The sequence below is a fragment of the Archocentrus centrarchus genome, chromosome 10 (assembly GCF_007364275.1).
Source record: "Archocentrus centrarchus isolate MPI-CPG fArcCen1 chromosome 10, fArcCen1, whole genome shotgun sequence".
Classification (NCBI taxonomy): Eukaryota; Metazoa; Chordata; class Actinopteri; order Cichliformes; family Cichlidae; genus Archocentrus; species Archocentrus centrarchus.
Genome location: NC_044355.1, coordinates 26,001,544 through 26,019,547, shown reverse-complemented (window position 1 = coordinate 26,019,547; position 18,004 = coordinate 26,001,544). Strand labels below are relative to the sequence as shown.

Genomic DNA, 18,004 nt, shown 5'->3' with positions numbered 1-18,004 from the left:
ATCAGCTAATAGTGTGCAGATTAACTATTATGGACATATGTGTGTGTGTGTGTGTGTGTGTGTGCTGAGGGAGGGGTGATTTTATTTTCTTGTTTTTTTAAAAAGAGTCTTAAATTATTAACCCCTCATTATCAGGTGAAAATCAGTAGATAAAGGAAGCGCTAATTGTCGATCTGGCTAATCAGGAAACAATCAGTTTTCCTTTCAAGAGGCAATCATGAGTGATTTTTGTGTCCTTTAATAATTGTTGTGGCATGTTGTAATGTTTGGGACCACAGTGTCATTGTTGCCACTGTGCACTTATCCCCCCCCCACCTCCCCCAAGGATTCATGTCATGCTTTTATTTTTCTGGAAGTCAGTTCAATTTGGAAGTCACTGGGCCTGCTCCCACATGAAAACACCCTTCAGGCAGGCTTGGGAGTTGCACATCAAAGGCAGAGCGGAAAGAAATCTTGAAATCTTATGATGGGAAGCAGCCCTCTGTAGTGTCAAAACATTAGAGCTTCTGGGTGTAATCAAAGTTCATTGTGAGCCTGCAGAAGATACAGCGAAGGAGTCACTAATGATCATTTATTGATAACTGCTGGTAATTCAGTGAAATTAGAATGTAAAATATATTTTTGATCCATAAAAATACGGGTTGATCACAGATCCCTCCTCTGGCTAGTTTCACTTGTTTTCTGTTACAGCTGCAACTGTTATTGTCATCATTAGTTGATCTTCAATTTAAATGTTTATTTGTAAAGTTAAATATTTGATTTAGATTTTCTGTCCAACAGTATTAGTTAGGGCAGCAGCAAAAGGGCTGAACTGAGAATTTCTGTTGGTTTTCAGTCTGACTTCTTTTAAGGCAGCCTGGTGAGAATCTTTTTTTTTTTTCACATTTTGTATTGTCGTTCTTGTATTTTTAAAAATTTGAGTCCATAGATGATTGGTTTCAGTAAGGCAGACATAATGTCACATACAGTCATTTGAAAAAGAAAGTTTTTACTGGACTCTTTATAGTCTTGTGAAAAATTAAGTACACCCCATAACTGCATGAAGATTAGCTTGTAGAACCATCTTTAGCAGCAATAACTTAATGTTATCCCTCCACTTTGTTGTGGAGGGATTTTGGCCCATTGCTTCAGTCCATTGTGTTTTGTGGGCATTCACTTATGCACAGGTCTCTTAAGGTCCTACCACAGCAACACTTTGCCTGGGTCATTGATCTTGTGGTTTGTTCAGAGGTAATGTTGCAAACCTGAGCCATATGCTGCCATGTTCTTTTTAAAGAGAAGATGCTTCTCCTGCTAACCCGTCCAAACAAGCCGTACTTATTCAGTCTTTTTCTAACTGTACTGTCATAAACTGAGTTTTTTTTTTTTGCCTTTTGTCTGAGCATTGCACGGTCTGATCTTAGGGTGAATTTGCTGGTACGTCCACTCTTGGGAAGATTGTGGCATTGTATTAACACACACCTGAATGCTCCAGAACAGCAAACTGCCAAAACGTCTGCTTTTATAGATGATCAGTTAAACAAGTGCATTTGATTAGTACCACCTTGCTGCTGAATATTATGGTTCTTTTACTTTCAGACTGTAATAGCTAAAACTTTGCCGCTCACTTCTGGTGTAATCAGTAGGTACAGGATGTGAATACAAACATATACATATAGATTTTGAATACAAACGTGTTTGCTGTAAGGCCAAATAACCTCACTTAAGGTTTCAAGGAGAAAGGCATGGTGGCACAGCTGCATGCAGCTTAGATGTCAGATCTATTGTGTTTAGCTGCAGAAGCATGGCTGTCAGAGAGGATGATAACAACATGCATTCATTGGGCTGTAATAGTTTAAAAAAACAAACAAAAAAAAATAACCCCTGCTTTCCAAAGATATATTGGCTTATTTACTAATCTTGCCAATCATCTAAGTACACCGTGGACATAATTGGCCGGTTGGATAGATCAGCATCACAATAATCCACAGGTAAAGTGTGGTTAATCAATCCTGTTTAAAGACACCTCTTTCCAGTGCACCAGTGCTTTTTTACAAAACCTGTGAAAATCCTTTCCAGCATTTTATCTGGCCATTATTCAGCAGCACCTGATTAATAAAAGGAGTACATGTTCCATTATTAATGCAAACAGTAAGAATCTTCACAGCCGAGCTGTGAATTATCACACATCTTTGACAATGCTCCTCTTGTATTCTGAAAGAAGAATAGGTCATCATCACTGATGTGCAGTTGGAACAAGATGAAAAGACTCCGGAGAGAATCGAACCTTTTCAAAATCACCACTTTCTGTGTTTTAACACCGGGAAACTGTTAAAATCTCTCTCGCACAAATAAAGTCAGATAATTCAAATCGTTTTACATCGTAATAGTCCGTGTTGTCATGAATCTGATTATTGTGCCGGGAGCAGCGAGAGGCCCTTTCGGATATTTACAATGAATTCTGGGATGTGTCGGTCAGAGAGAGGTGAAATGAGATGGCGTGAGAATGGCCTGTAGAGTCACTAGAGTCTGTGTTTGCTCTGACAATGATTCTACTCAAAAGTGTTTGCACTCGGAAATGTGCCTGAGTGGCCTGTTTTCATTGTATCACACACACTTCAACAGCTCGCTCTCGGCCTCTCTCCCTTCCTCTCTCTCTCTTTAATCTTTTGTTTCACTGGGCTCCAGAAAGCCATTATGTTAGAGTACCTACAGTGATGGAGACATCATTTAATACCCAAGCACGCACCTTTTTAAGTTTTGGGATTTTTCATCTCCCACACTGGGGAAATACTAATTTATTTTAAACTAATTCAGTGCTAGTTAGAAAAAACACACATCCCAAATCCACAGGCCCTGCAGTGGCAGGCCACTCTTATTTGGGTTTAATTGATAGTTCTGAAAACTACTATTCTCTGTGATTCCACTTGAAACTCCGTATAAAACTGTATTGTGAATCTCTGGAAACAGTATTTACCCCTCTGGTAATCACCACCTTATCATGGTGGAGGGGCTTGTGTGTCCCAGTGATCCCAGTGGCTATGTTGTTCAGGGGTTTGCGACCCCTGGGAGGGTCTGCCAAGGAAAACTGGTCCTGGGTGAGGGGCCAGACAAAGAGCAATTCCAGTGACATCTATGAGAGAAAGATCAAGGGAACAGTTTACCCTGCCCAGGATAGGGTTACCATGGCCCCACCCTGGAGCCAGGCCTAGGGAGGGTGCTGAAGGGAGAGCGCCTGGTGGCTGGGCGCAGCCCAAAGAGGAGACATAGATCGCCCTCCTGTAGGCCCACCACCCGCAGGAGGTGTCATGGGATCAGGTGCAATGTGTGTTGGTGCTAAGGGTGGAGGCCCTGGCTGCATGAGGTTGAGAGATACTGGCTAGATATAGTCAAGCTCACCTCAATGCACTGCATGTGCTCTGAAACCAGTCTCCTGGAGAGGGGCGGGACTCTGTTCCAGTCTGGAGTTGACCTCAGTGAGAGGCAGCGGGCTGGGTGGGTATTCTTGTATCCACTTGGCTTGCTGCCTGTATGTTGGAGTTTTTACTGGTGGATGAGAGGGTTGCTTCCCTGCGCTGAAGCAAAAACTCGGGTGTGGCAGTAATGACTCGCCCATCACTGGGGGTGAGGTCACTGGGGTGGTTAAATAGCTTATTGTTGGCAGGGCCCCTGGAGTGGATGAAATTCACCCTGAGTTCCTGAAGGCTCTGGATGTTGTAGAGCTGCCTTGGTTTACACCAGGTATCTTCAACTCCAGGCCTCGAGAGCCGGTGTCCTGCAGGTTTTAGATGTGTCTCTGCTTCAACACACCTGAGTCAAATATAGAAGTCATTAGCAGGACTCTGGAGAACTTGACTGCATACTGAGGAGGTAATTCAGCCACTTGATTCAGGTGTGTTGGATCAGGGACACATCTAAAACCTGTAGGACATCGGCTCTCGAGGCCTGGAGTTGAAGAGCCCTGGTTTACACGCTTTTGCAATGTCGCATGGAGAACTGGGGCGGTGTGTCTGGACTGGCAGACTGGGGTGGTGGTTCCCATCTTCGAGAAGGGAGACCGGAAGGTGTGCTCCAACTACACTCCTCAGCCTCCCCGGGAAGGTCTATGCCAGGGTCCTGGAAAGGAGAGTTCGTCCATTAGTCCAACCTCGGATTTAAGAGGAACAGTGCAGTTGCCATCCTTGTCGCAGAACGCTAGACCAGCTCTTTATCCTCTCCAGGATATCTGAGTGTGCGTGGGAGTTTGGCCATCCAGTCTACATGTGTTCTGTGGACTTGGAGAAGACATTCGACCGCGCCCCTCAGGGCATCCTGTGAGAGGTGCTATGGGAGCATGGGGGTGTCTCGAAACAATATTTAAACTTTTGTCAAAAATTTTAAAGCATGGATTCATTCAAAGGATGACAGCTTCATTCCCAGTTATTTCCCAAAAGGAATCATGAATCTGTGCCCAACAGTTCAGCTGCTGTTTATTTGTGGACAAGAATTTAGGATCATAAGACTAATGAAAGCTCACAATGACAGATCAAAAAATAAATAACAAATTAACCAATTCCACATGCATATATGGATTCTTTTTCTGTTGATAAAAGAAAGATAAAATGTTTAGCACAATTTTTTTTTTTTTTTTAGTAATGCCAGTGTTTCCCCTAGGTTGACTGCAGGTGGTTGGCAGGGGTGACAACACCCCTAGTGCGCATGATGAGAAGCTGTTAATGTACTTAAAGTAGACTAACGAGTTGTCATCAGCTCCATCTTCTCCTCGTTTTGCACCGCCTCACTCGTCTGAAAGGAGCTTGACCATAAATGACTGGAAAACACAGGAGAGACTTTTCACTTTTTGCTGTAATATTCATAAAATGCTGTTTTGAAAAGAGGGCAGCTATGATGAAGCACTCACTAAACAGAGCGTGTGCACGTTCAAAAAGCATTGTGAACATGCCATCACTGCCCCCTTATAACAAAGGCCTGCTAATAGCAAAACAGCCAATTTGCTGCTGCTTAGTAAAACAAAATAAAGTCGAGCAAAGCAGCTCTGGCACCAAGCATCGTGAAAGCATATCAGAAAAACCTTTAGTTAAAATGCACCTTTTAGGTACCCAGGCAGTGACCCAAAGTAAATTCGATTAACACTTTTGGATAAACGGGAAGAGCAGACAAACACACACGGCAGTTCCTTGTGTTTATTAGAGAGATGGCAGATACTTTGAGTCTCAGTCATTTTAAAGACCCCCCTCTCAAAGCACTGTAATGGATTAATAACGATAAATTCTTTGAAACCACAGCTCTTCCCTTCAGTCAGTGCAAGCTGTACTCATAATTCAATAAGTCATGAAGACACTCGTGAAGCAGTCAAATATGTTGACGTTTAAGATGTTTAAGTGACAATAATGTTTGATTTTTGAAGGACGTTCAAACAACAGGTGTACAGCAAGGCAACCTCTTGTGGTCATGTGGGTAAGAAAGCGTGTATATGAACCCAAATCATGATGTTGTGCTAGGAGTACAGTACCCAGACTCACAGGACTCTGTGCAGGACATGAATCTGGGTCTCCTGGTTGAAATACTTTGAACCTTTTCGCCTGTGAATGTGGATTTTGTTTGTCTACATTCAGAATGTGCCGGAGAGAGGGCGCAGAGGTTCACGGATGTAACACGGACTGTGACAGTTGGTCTTTATACTGATTCACAAGCATGCACCAGATTTTTAAAGGCACCAGGCTTGAAAGCAGGAACCTTGCTGTCGTGAGGCGGCAGCGCTAACTTCAGCATCACTGTGAAATACAAACAGAGAGTTGCATCAAGTCGCTGCTGTTTTTCTACCAGAACTTTCTCGTGAAGCCATTTTACCAACAGCTTTATTTATATATTTATTTTTGTCTCCACAAAGACTCATTTTGGCAGCAACACAGCGAGGCTCCTAAAATGATGAGCTGTGACACGAAGTCTGTGGGACTCGTAGTCAAATTGACATTAATGCAGTTTTAGCTGCATTACTTGCTTTTTGGCCTCGGATGGTTTTGTCACAGTTTCTGAAACAAACAGATGATTAGAACGTCGGATTTGACGGCACTTGTTTATTTTCCTAAGTGCAAACACAAGACAAGGAAGAAACACAGTGAAAATGTGTACATATGTAAATAGGAACTCCTTGACATAATGTGTGATTTCTATACATTTGTGTACCCCTGTGCGGAAAAGAACAAAGCTGCAGGGTCCTCTGTTGTTCCTGCTCCGTCCTTGCTCTCAGTCTATTATCTATCCATCAGTGTCACATACATGGATTCGTGTGATGTGCATGAAAACAAAACCAGAAGGTAACAATGCGTTTTAAGGCTGTGTCTCATTATAATACCTGCTCTCATGTCAACCACACACAGAAACACAATAAAGTGATTTCTGATAGCCTCCTTCCTCCAATCTGTCCACATACACAAACCTAAAAGCTGTACATTTTCACACTGATGGCATCCTGGATGTTCTTCTTCTCCTCTGTTTCTCCAGGAATGCCTGCTGATATTTCTCTGATGTCTAATGCCGAATGAGCACCCAAACCTGAAAACACACACGCACACGCACACACACACACACACACACAAATGCGTCGTTGAACTGACACTTCAAACAAAGCTTTTGTCTGCTGCCTGACAGCTATTCCTCTCTCCTTCCCCCTCTCCTCCTCTTCCTCCTCCTCTCATTATCCCCCTCACTTCTCCCTGTCATTCCAAAACACTCGTTCTACCCCCTCATTCCCTCGCTGTCTCCCACACACACGCCACGAACGCAGTGAAGGGTTTATTCCTAATTGAGCTGCCTGGTTAAATGCAGGTTAAATAAAATACAAAGAATGAAAATATGAAGGGCATTTTACAACACCACTCCAGCTAAAGGTATAATTATCCTTGCCATTTAATTTCTAGAAGCGATAGATTAGCACGATGATTTATTTTAAAGCAAATTGTCATAATGACTTCATTACTCGCAGAGGTGTCACTGATAAAAGCGTGGGTTAAAACTTTGAAGCAAAATAAAAACAGAATCTCTCGTCGGTTTTGCCATCGTGTTCGACACTTTTGTGAACACAAACAAAGCTCCATTGTGTGAGGTGACAGGGGGATTTTACACTCTCTGGAACAAAAAAAAAAAAAACTCCAGCACCCACTTCTGTTACAGAATTCACACGGCTGAGGCTGAAGCTCCCAGAGTTCCCACGTTTGGTTCAACCAAGCTGGGCGAAGCAATGAGAGTCGCTCGTTGTCAAGAGATTTTTCGCGTGTAGAGAATAGTTTTCGCAGCTGGACTGGTTGCAACAAACTACCAAGATGCTATGGGGATGCTGCTGAGGGAGAAACTCCTGCTTAAAAACGTCCATCGTAATGAAGTCTGAGATTTACGTCTTCGTCACTGACGACCCCAACCTCAGCCCTGGAACCCGAACCCTGACCCTATGTTTGAGCGATAAGCAAAAAAGGAGTTTTTAGGAAAAAAATGTTTAGATTTTGATGCATGCCAGTTAAAATGATTGTCCCCTGATTCCCAAGACATTTTTTTAAAAAACATCAGTTTTATATTTGATAGCTTAGGGTCAGTACTGATGATGACTTAGACCTCAGAGGGTTAAATCAACAATAATAAATGTACCATGTGGAGTAAGTTTAAGCAAGTTGCATCAGCTTGAACAAATCATCAGAGAAATAGTAAGGAGTGTGTAAAGGCAGCCTACAGACCAGCATTAACCCCCTGAGGTCTAAGTCATCATGTGTCACAACCCTAACTTTAACTCTATGTGACGAATTCACTGTGCAGTATTGTTCTTGTTCTGCTTCAAATGAATCTTATTAATGTACCCTTTTAGCTGTAGACATACTATGCAATGCATAAAACATAATTAAAGGAAGGGAGGATATGATCTGAACTATAAATGCTACAGCAGCATCTGGACAAAACTGACTGGAGAAAAGCTGATTGCACATGACCGAAATGTACAGAGAGCTTTGCTCAAAATGTCTCGATGGCTTCGAATGAGTTAGAGTATATTTCCAAATGGTTGCCTTGAACTGCTCTGACAGATATTCCCATAAGACGCAAATGCAGCATGAGTCCGCAAAGTCGGGCTCCAGTTGATTTTCAATGAAGCAGCCCCCAGAAAGTCTCCTGATGACATTCGCAGACTGGAGCCTTTCTTGCTACTGATGACAGAACGCAGAAACTTCAGCCCCTGTTGAACTCAAACCACCGACCAGCTCCAGCTGCTGTGCCGTGGGTTGGAAACAGTGTTCAGTTTTTACTGGCATTTAAACTACGGGTTCCATGTTAAGTAACATAATATAATAAATAAAGCCAAACATCTCTGTTTAAGAATGAGTCCATGCAAATTTTGCCATCTAAACATATGGTGAAATTTGGTGTAATAGCAAACTTTATCTAATATATTCTATTACTGCTTACAGCTGCATAGCCCCGTATGTCCTGTGATTAACCTTCACTTATCAAGGACAGGAATGTGCATTTCCTCTGTGCTGCTGCCTGCTCCCACAGCCTGCTGAGTTGCAGGTTCACTTCCTTGCTAAAGGGCACTATGGCAAAATGCTGAGGAAGGGAGAGAGCGATGCTAAAAATCTGAGCAGTCAAAGTAAATGAGAGGGTGATGAGCCTCAGTTAGAGACATGTGTCTGTGTGTGTGTGTCTGTATACATTCAGTTATCAGGGGAGCACAGCATAGCTCTGCTGAGATTAAATTCCCAGAGCTTACTCTGACTATCAGCATTACTTCAGGACACACACATACGCACACACATGCACACACACACACATGCAAGGAAGGAAATCGGAGCGGTTGGAAAGAAAGCTGCCGTCACTACATTTTCATTCACAGAAAATATCAACATCGACAGTATGCCCACTGCTGATATCTCCACCACTATTAATCCCCACCAATCCAATCAATCTCTATGCCCATCATCCATCCTTCTTTCTTCCGCTCTTTCTTCCTATCTTCAGTTCATTCTTTGAAAAGTCTGTATTTGACTGCTATTTATCTAAAGTGCAGACAGCAGCAACAACAGAGCAGTGTAAACTCTGTTCTATCGATGTGTGATGCAGTCCAACAGGGAACACAAAGATGCAGATGAGTCACCTAAAATCTATTGATAGTTCAAAGTTGAACTGAAATTTGAATTTTTAACAGTTTAATTTGGAGGAAATATAAATAAAAACAACAGTGTGTGTTTTTCTAAAGTGGATAAAAACCATTTTTGGGCATACTGAAGAACCCATATTTCAGAGAAATGACATAAGACTTTCTCATGTATTCTCATGTGCCTGTTGGATTATATACTATTTGTATTTTATGCGGGCAGTGAGAGTTAAAGATCATCAATTAGATAGCAGAAAACACTAACACATATGGAAAGTAAAATTATACCTTGGGATTATCACAAAAATGAGCACTGCCATCTTTTGCTGGTCATGTCAATGCCATCCACTGGTGGGAAAAGTTTGCCTTTAGTATAGACTTTTACCAGCTTCTAGAGGAGGTTAAAGAGATGAATGGATCACCTATAAGACTTTCTCATGAGAGCCTAGGGTTCACATCCTGTGTGAAACCACTGTGATGAATCCAGTTTGATCCATCATATTTTAGAGTTTACTTTGTTTTGGTAATTGTCACTCTAGAGTCGTCATCCACCTCGAGTTTGTCTGGCAGGTTTTCTACAAACTTATCCAAGCCTTGCTTGCAGTGCAGAACAGACTTCATTTTTTAGCCTTGGAACGCTGTCATTACAGCTGTGAGCCTCTCCTATAGGGGGCGCACCCCTTAGTTTGGGAAGTACTGTATTAAGGCAGCAAAGTTACTTGGTTAGGTTTAAAATAGGTCATTTTTCAACATTAACTACATCTTACAAAGCCTTTCAGACACAACCCCCTGAAACCTCTTCTACTATAGTGTTTCTTCTTCATTCACCTCTTTTCACTCTCTATATGTTTATACACTACTTTGCACTTAATTATTAGTTATTATTAATCTCTGGCTTTCTTCCACAGTGTGTCTTTTGTCCTGTCTCTCTCCCCTCAGCCCCAACCAGTCACAGCAGCTGACTGCCCCTCCCTGAGCCCGGTTCTGCTGGAGGTTTCTTCCTGTTAAAAGGGAGTTTTTCCTTCCCGCTGTCGCCAAGTGCTTGATCATAGGGGGTCATCTGATTGTTGGGGGTTTTTCGCTGTATTACAACACCTTGAGGCGACTGTTGTTGTGATTTGGTGCTATACAAATAAACTTGAATTGAATACACTTTATAACTCAGATTAATGATGCTCGTAGCTTGCTAGTTATGAAATTAAGTTACTAAGTAATGAAATAGTTCAATGCACAAACATTTATATGCTAACTATAAATGATACATGAAAAACAAATTTATTAGAAATATAACAGAAGAGGCCCCGTGGTAGACCCAGGACATGCTGGAGGGATTATATCTCTCGGCTGGCCTGGGAACGCCTTGGGGTCCCTCCGGATGAGCTGGAGGAGGTGGCTGGGGAGAGGGAAGCCTGGGCTTCTTTGCTTAGGCTCCTGCCCCCGCGACCCGGCCCCGGATAAGCGGAAGAGAATGGATGGATGGATGGATGGATGGATGGATGGATGGATGGATGGATGGATGGATATAACAGTCGGACATGTATCACCTTGACAAGAATATGACAGAAAACATCTCTGGGAAAAATGTATTTGAGTGTATAATGACTAAGGTGTTACATGTACTTCAAGGAAAGGGGGGTGGGGTGGGGGGTTATGACCTCTACTGCAACCAGCCTGTAAGGAAGAAAGGAGGTGTGAGCCATTAAAAGCCTCGATGGCAGGCTAACCTGTACTGTATATGACAGGTAGTTCCATACTCCTGCCACATGCTGGGAAATAAATCCTGGATGTGTTAATTACCTCGCCTGACCCGATTCCCTTCGTGTGAATGTCTAGTGTGTGACAGATGGAGACAGAGACAGTGATCTGTCACGTGGGACCACAGACCTGTGTATTTTTGTGCGCGCGCTCTATACGTGTGTGTTTGTTGTAGTGACAGCTCTGTCAGTTATCCCTCTGCACTGACAGAGAACGTACATGTCAACCAGCAGTCCCAGCACACACAATGATCACATCTATGTACGTTTCTGTCTCTCCATCCCCTCCAACCATCCCCACACACACACACACATACACACCTAACCTGTCAATCATTTTATCTAAAATTCCCACTGCTCTAGCTTGCTTTTTGCTCCTCCCTTTTTCCTATCTTACCTTCCTCTCCCCATCCCTCCACTCTGTCTTTCATCATTCTGTTATTTTTCTTTCCTTTTAAAGAAACTGTCTGTTGCCCTGAAACTGGGTCTTTTTCTCTCCCATGGGTCTCTGTTTTTTTCCCCTCCCTCTCTCTTTCCTCTCATTGCCTCTCTGCTCTTTCTCCCTCCCACTCACATCTTGCTGATAGATGAAATGTTGAAGGCGAGGCCTGGTAGTGAAAAAGAGAAAGTCTCTTTTAATTGTGTTGATCACTAATTAGCCAGCCTGTCTCATCTCTCTGCAGTGGATGTGGTAAAACAGGATGCCCTTTCCTGGGTCAGCAGGCCACAGCCTCATGCATAACATGTATTCACACACTCTCACACATTACTTTGTGCCTCTGGGATTCGTGTTTGGCTGCCGGCTTGTAGAATTCTCAGAGGAGGCTGGTGACTGAAAAAGTTCAAGAGGGCAGAGCGAATTGGTAACTGTGCAGCAAAAGATTTTATTATTTTTTTTTCCCTTTTTTGCTAAAAATACATGGTTATGTAAGGAAAGTGTCCCAAAAACCTGAGGTTCACCACCCTCTTTGTTCCCCACAGAACCAAACCCCCTTTGATTCTGCTCATTTCTATCACTGTTTACAGTTAGCCGCCTCCTTTTTTAAATGTTTTCATATTTTAAATCACAAGAACCAAGCAATCACACAGAAAATCATCATAACTATAAGATGTGTACTGCGGGAACGTTTGAAGATTAAAAGCTGATTTTGATTGGGATCCATCCAAAGATGCTGTAGTGGGAAATAAATGTATCTGTCCTTTTCAAGCGCTTCAGTGGGTATAGCATCTCTTACACGCTGCCTGGATTAGGAGCGAAATCCCCACTGGGCCCACCTGTGTTAAAAATGGATGCACTCATGAATGAAAGTCCCCAGTTAAAAGCATATGTTACGTCATGACATTAAACTCACTCGAAATAGAAAACTGAAAAAAAAAAAAGATGCGCTTTTGAGCTCTGCTTGATCCTGTGGAAGAAGCAGATTATTTACTTCTCATGCCTTCATTATTTGTGAGTGTCTTTGTGTGTGTGTGTGTGTGTTATGCCTTGTGCCTGTATATAACGATCATCATTCAGAATTTCATTCATTTAATTGTATTATTTATTGTTGTTGACGGCAGTCATCCCTAAAGCTTTTCACACATATAACACAGGCTGCACAAAGGAGCAGTTAAATGTTTTTGGAAATACTGTTTGATTTCTTTGAAAGTATTAAGCTGGAGGCGGCTGGAGATAATTGGATTAGCATAGCATCAGCTGGACAGTGGGGGGAACATTCAGCTCCAGCTCTGTCCAGAGTTGGCAAATGCATCTTCAAGCACCTAATGATGCCGTTTTTTTTTTTAATCTTAAAAAAAACAACAACAGTGTGTCGTTTTAGGGTGATTTGTACAACAATTTCTTGGTAAACATTCATGTAGAGTAACATATCTGTCAGGGGTATGGCTAAAGGGGGGGTGGATGTGAAAAACAGTGTTGTCCTCCTCAAAGCATAATCATAATTATTATTATATACTGCTCAAAAAATAAATAAATAAAGGGACACTTAATTAATTAGTGAATTAAACGTCTGGGATATTGATGTGATCAGTTAAGCAGCAGAGGGGGTTGTTAATCAGTTTCAGCTGCTTTGGTGTTGATGAAATTAACAACAGGTGCTCTAGAGATACAACAATGAGACAACCCCCGAAACAGGATTGGTTTTACAGGTGGAGGCCACTCACATTTTTCCCTCCTCAGCTTTTCTGACTTTTTCACTAGTTTTGCATTTGGCTCAGGTCAGTGTCACGGCTGGTAGCACGAGGCGATACCTGGTGACGGTGTGATGAGGCCCCGTGAATGTGTCGAATCTTTCCGGCCAACTGCTTCACCAAAGCCTGATCACACGAAGCCCATTTAGGAGTACTAATATCTGCAGGACATTTGATGTACAGCATTCCTACTTTAATGTTACATGTTGGCTGGCGGATCTTTTAGCATAATTATGTAATTATTATGTCAAAATCTCCATCTGAGGCATTGTAAAACCAGATTAAATAAATCTATGCTGATTGTGGTGTATCTAAGTGGTATATTAATAAAGTATTGTATATAGATAGTGTGTGGTGTGTTTGTGGATAAACGGTTACAGGAAATGTTTGGGTGGAGGTGTGTGTAGGGGGGTGCTTTATTGATTTTTATTCAGGAATAAAATGTTTTTGTTTTTTTGTTTCCTTATCTTATGTCTGTGTTTTGACTTGTTTGTTCTTAGTTGTGTACAGCACTTTGGGGAACTGCATTTGATTTTAAAGTGCTTTATAAATAAAGTTGAGTTGAGTTGAGTGTCTCCCAGCACAGTCTCAGAGGAGATTCTAGGAGACAGACAGGTACTCTAGGCGAGCTGGACAGTGCCATAGAAGGTCCTTAACCCACCAGAAGGGCCAGTATCTGCTCCTATGCACAAAGAGGAACAGAATGAGCACCGTCCTACTAAATGACCTCCAGCAGGCCACTGGTGTAAATGTCTCTGACCAAACAATCAGAAACAGACTTCATGAGGGTGGCCTGAGGGCCCGATGTCCTCTAGTGGGCCCTAAATCCAACCGAACACCTCTGGGACATTATGTTTTGATGCATACGATGCTGCCAGGTTACACCTCAGACTGTCCAGGAACTCATAGATGCCCTGGTCCAGATCTGGGAGGAGATCCCCCAAAGACACCAGCCATCATCTCAATAGGAGCATACCCCGATGTTGTCAGGCATGTACAAGCACTGGCGGCCAAATTACTGAGGACCATTCTGAGTTGCTGCAATGACATTTCAGTAATGTAAACTAGCCTGCTGCATCATTTTCTCACTTTGATTTTTAGGGGGTCTTTGAATTCAGCCCTCTGCAGCAGGGATGTTCCTGGCGACTCATTTCTTAATCGACTAAGCCAACTAGTCTAAAACTAAGAAACACTCTTATATCAAGTTAAAATTTAGCACCATTTAATAGACAGTGTGAAAAAGGGTCTAAACAAAGGAATCTGAAACCATTAATCGCATTCGTCAATAATGAATTGCACTTTAAATGCTGCTTAACTGTGCGGCATCGTGCATTATGAACACTGCACATTAAACTCCAAACAGACAACGAAGAAAAAAAATTAAAATCAACCGAGGTTAAATATATGAAAACGTGTTACATATTTTAACGATATTAACACATCGTTACAATATGTGATAACATTTGAAAAACGAACACACTGCGACATAAAAGTGTGGCGCATTGTGCTGCGCATTATGAACGGTGCTCATTTTTCTACAATTCATGACACACATCTCAATAAAAGTTAAAATCTAAAATGATAATAAAACAATACAATGGGCCCATAGAAGTACATCCAACGTGTAAAAAATCCATCTTGTGTGTAAGTTGGATAAAATCCAATTCTTCAAAATATCCAACAGTTTGAGGTCTAATATTGAATTTCGCTTCAAATTTTACAATCTCATATTTTTGCTCATAAGTGTGAGTTTGTAGCTTAGCTTGCCTCCTGCTCTTGCCATGATTGTCTCCAGTGAAATGAACTGTTATAGACACTAAAGCGATCTCCAGGCGTTGTTAGTGTGTGTAGTTGTGCATGAACTAGCTTATGAATGGAAGTGTGCGGACGGGAGCTGAGGAGGGTTTTTAGCGCTAAACTCATCCGACTTATGCGATCACATTTAACTGGAAATGTATTAGAATAGGACCAAATTTTTCATCCGAGGTAGGCGAATATCCAACTTGTATGATCAGCTTTAGGTAATTACTTATTGTAATTAACATTAGGAAAAAATCATGACCTGCAGAAGCCATCTGACTAGAGCAAAAGTCTGATTTGTGCAACTTCGACTTAGGTGATTTTTACTGTATAAAGCACATGAAAAATACAACTCACCATAACGCTGAATCAGTGTGAGCCCTGAACTTGTTTCTCTGCAACTCTTTTTTCTAGCTTGTGGGTTGGCTGGGACCGGCCTCACTAAGTGTCAGCCAGCACGCACCAATACAAGCTTTGATTTCACCTGGAGAGTAGCTGCAGAGCCGCGATATCGAGCGCACATCGTTCAGATAATAAGTAAAACGGAAATAATGTAAGTTACTTATTCTTTAACTGCGGCCCGGTACCACATTACCTATGGACCGGTACCAGTCCGCAGGCCAGGGGTTGGGGACCTCTGGTCTAGTTCATTCATATTTCAAAGACTCTAGCAGTTTTGCATTAAATGTATAGATATATAAATATGTACTTTAAAAGAAGACAGTAATTTTTCCACTAGGCCTATTCCTCAATAATTCTGACATATGTGCACCTCGGCTGATCAGATGTTTTCATTTTGAATCAAACAGCACAGCAGAGTCACACATGTTAGATTTTAGAAAGCATTTCTATGGGAGTTTGTAGAGCAAGCATGCCTTTGCAAAGTAAGCCAAAGACTACTGCAATTCATTCAGAAGTCCAAAGTAAAAATAACTACTTAAGCTCTGTGAGCTGCTCAGAGAGATGGAAAACGCAATCCTCATTTTTAAAACTGCTAGTACAAACATTTTATCTGAATATTAATTTCAGTGTGATCATATTTAGGAAAACTGCATGAACTTGGTTTGAAGCTTCCCATGTCAACTTGTTTTAAAAAGTTTTTACTTACAATTATCTCATTTTTTTTATTGTTGCCTCAAGATTCATATCAGGGCTCGGCTTTCTCCAGTTTTTTTCTTTCTTCCTCGCTTATGTGGAACTTGGACATTTTCACACTATGCAATCACACGACTTAGCCTGTTATTTTCCTTTACCAGCTTCCCCGCTGGTCGATTCAGAACAAAGAATTTCAGCCAATGCTCTTTGCAGCTCCAAATACTGCTTGTAAGCAATACTCATTAAAAACCACTGTGGCAGGCCATGTGTTGCCTCAGAGGGGGGATGCTAACTAGTTTTTCTCTTTGTGCCTTTCCAGTCATCTGGAGTCAGAGCGCAGCGCTCTGAAGAGGAGAGAGTGGGAGAGGAGGAACCAGGAGGTCCAACAGGATGAGGACCTGTTCTCTACTGGATTCAACCTGTTTGGAGAACCCTATAAAGTAAGGTTAACAATTTAGTAAGGTTAACTGATGGTTAACAATGAGATCATTATTCATTTGTACTTTCTGGGATATCATTTTAACCATTTTTCTTTTTTTCTTTTTCTTTCATTGTGTCAAAAATGGGCAATGAAAAAAACAAGAAAATTAATTTTGATATTTAATCAGTTCAGTTTTGGGGACTAGGAAGCTTATAATTACTTTGTGTGTCATAAGCTTGTTTATGATAGGGTGTTGGGCAGTCCAATCACATGTGTGATTTCCTGTCAGAAGCATGCCATGGAAACCAAGAAAACAAAGCTATTTCTTATCCTAACATAATAGTTTCTTATGCTTAAACTTAATCAAGTTGTTGTTAAAACCTAAATATAATCAAGTGACATTTTTAATAAATAAGAATTTTAAAATGATACAACTGAAAATAATGTTTATTTGGGGTCTTGGGTCACCAGGCTTTCCAACCTCTAAGGCCACGTTTACACAAGAACCATCCAGTGGAAACGGTGTGGGTTTTTTTTTTTTCCATTTTGTTGTTGAAAAGTAGCATTCAGATGGAAACGTTTTAAAAAAACCAGGCACAGGAAACCGCACGAGACCTTGAAAATGATGTAGTTCTTATGCCAGGCCACAAGTTGGCGGTGTGTGTGTAGGAGTTGCAATCATAGCACGCATGTGCAAGTAGGCTACCTCCTGTTTTTTTTTTTTAAAGTAGCCTTTTAACCATTTACATGGAGCTGGAAATGGAACCCATTTTTAAACTGTGCCGTTTTCAGGGATTCGAAACGCCGTTGTTGTGTGAACGAGAAGCCAAAACGCATCAAAACTTTATCGTTTTCACCTGAACAAGTTCTCGTGTAAACGGGGCCTAAATGTGGACTTGCTTTACCTTTGTGTACATGGACATGAATCAGTACACATGAAAGCAGACTGGTGAAAATAATGTTGGGAAATGTGTTTTGAGGAACACAAATAATGTAAAATTCATCTCCGGAAATGTGATAGTGGGAGGTCACGTGATGCAGTGTTTGCAATGAGCTCAGTGCAGACATTTTTGTTTTGTCTATATATATATATATATATATATATATATATTCTCAAAAGAAAATGTAATAATCAAAACTTGTTGCTAAGACAGTCTAACAATAATTCTTCCGACATGTTTGAGCTCCAGCTCTGTATGTCAAAATATTCTAAGAAAGTGAGAAAAGATCAACACTTCTAACAAATGTAAATTAGAAAGCAATTCGTTTCAACTTTACGACTGAAAAAACTAACAGAAGGATCTAAACTAGGGTCCGCGAGCTGCACGCAGTCATCTCTACACCCCGGCTGAGCTGTGATTGTTCACACCGAGTGCCGCTTTCTCCACATTGAGTGCTCCCTCATTGCTGTTCAAGAGACAGTTTTATACTTCGCTGTTAAGTTTTTGATTGAGCTCCATGGAAGGAGAAGTGGATGTACCTGACACCAGAAATTCATCTGGGGATGGAGTGAATTTATGACATCTTAATCAGCGAGGAGGGGGCGCTCCCTTCTAAAGCAGCCCCGCTCAGTGATTTAGCCTCATGTGAAACAATCAGTTGAAAGGAACTGATAGGGCTAATCAACAA

General features: G+C 41.6%; 1 protein-coding gene across 1 annotated transcript in view; it reads left to right on the top strand.

Annotated features, from left to right (window-relative positions):
- Positions 1-18,004, top strand: part of aff2 (AF4/FMR2 family, member 2) — a 195,372-nt gene that overhangs the window by 36,328 nt on the left and 141,040 nt on the right. The window contains exon 2 of the mRNA XM_030738522.1: positions 16,274-16,394. Within this exon, the coding sequence (XP_030594382.1) occupies positions 16,274-16,394 (121 nt within the window). The remainder of the gene's footprint in view (positions 1-16,273; positions 16,395-18,004) is intronic.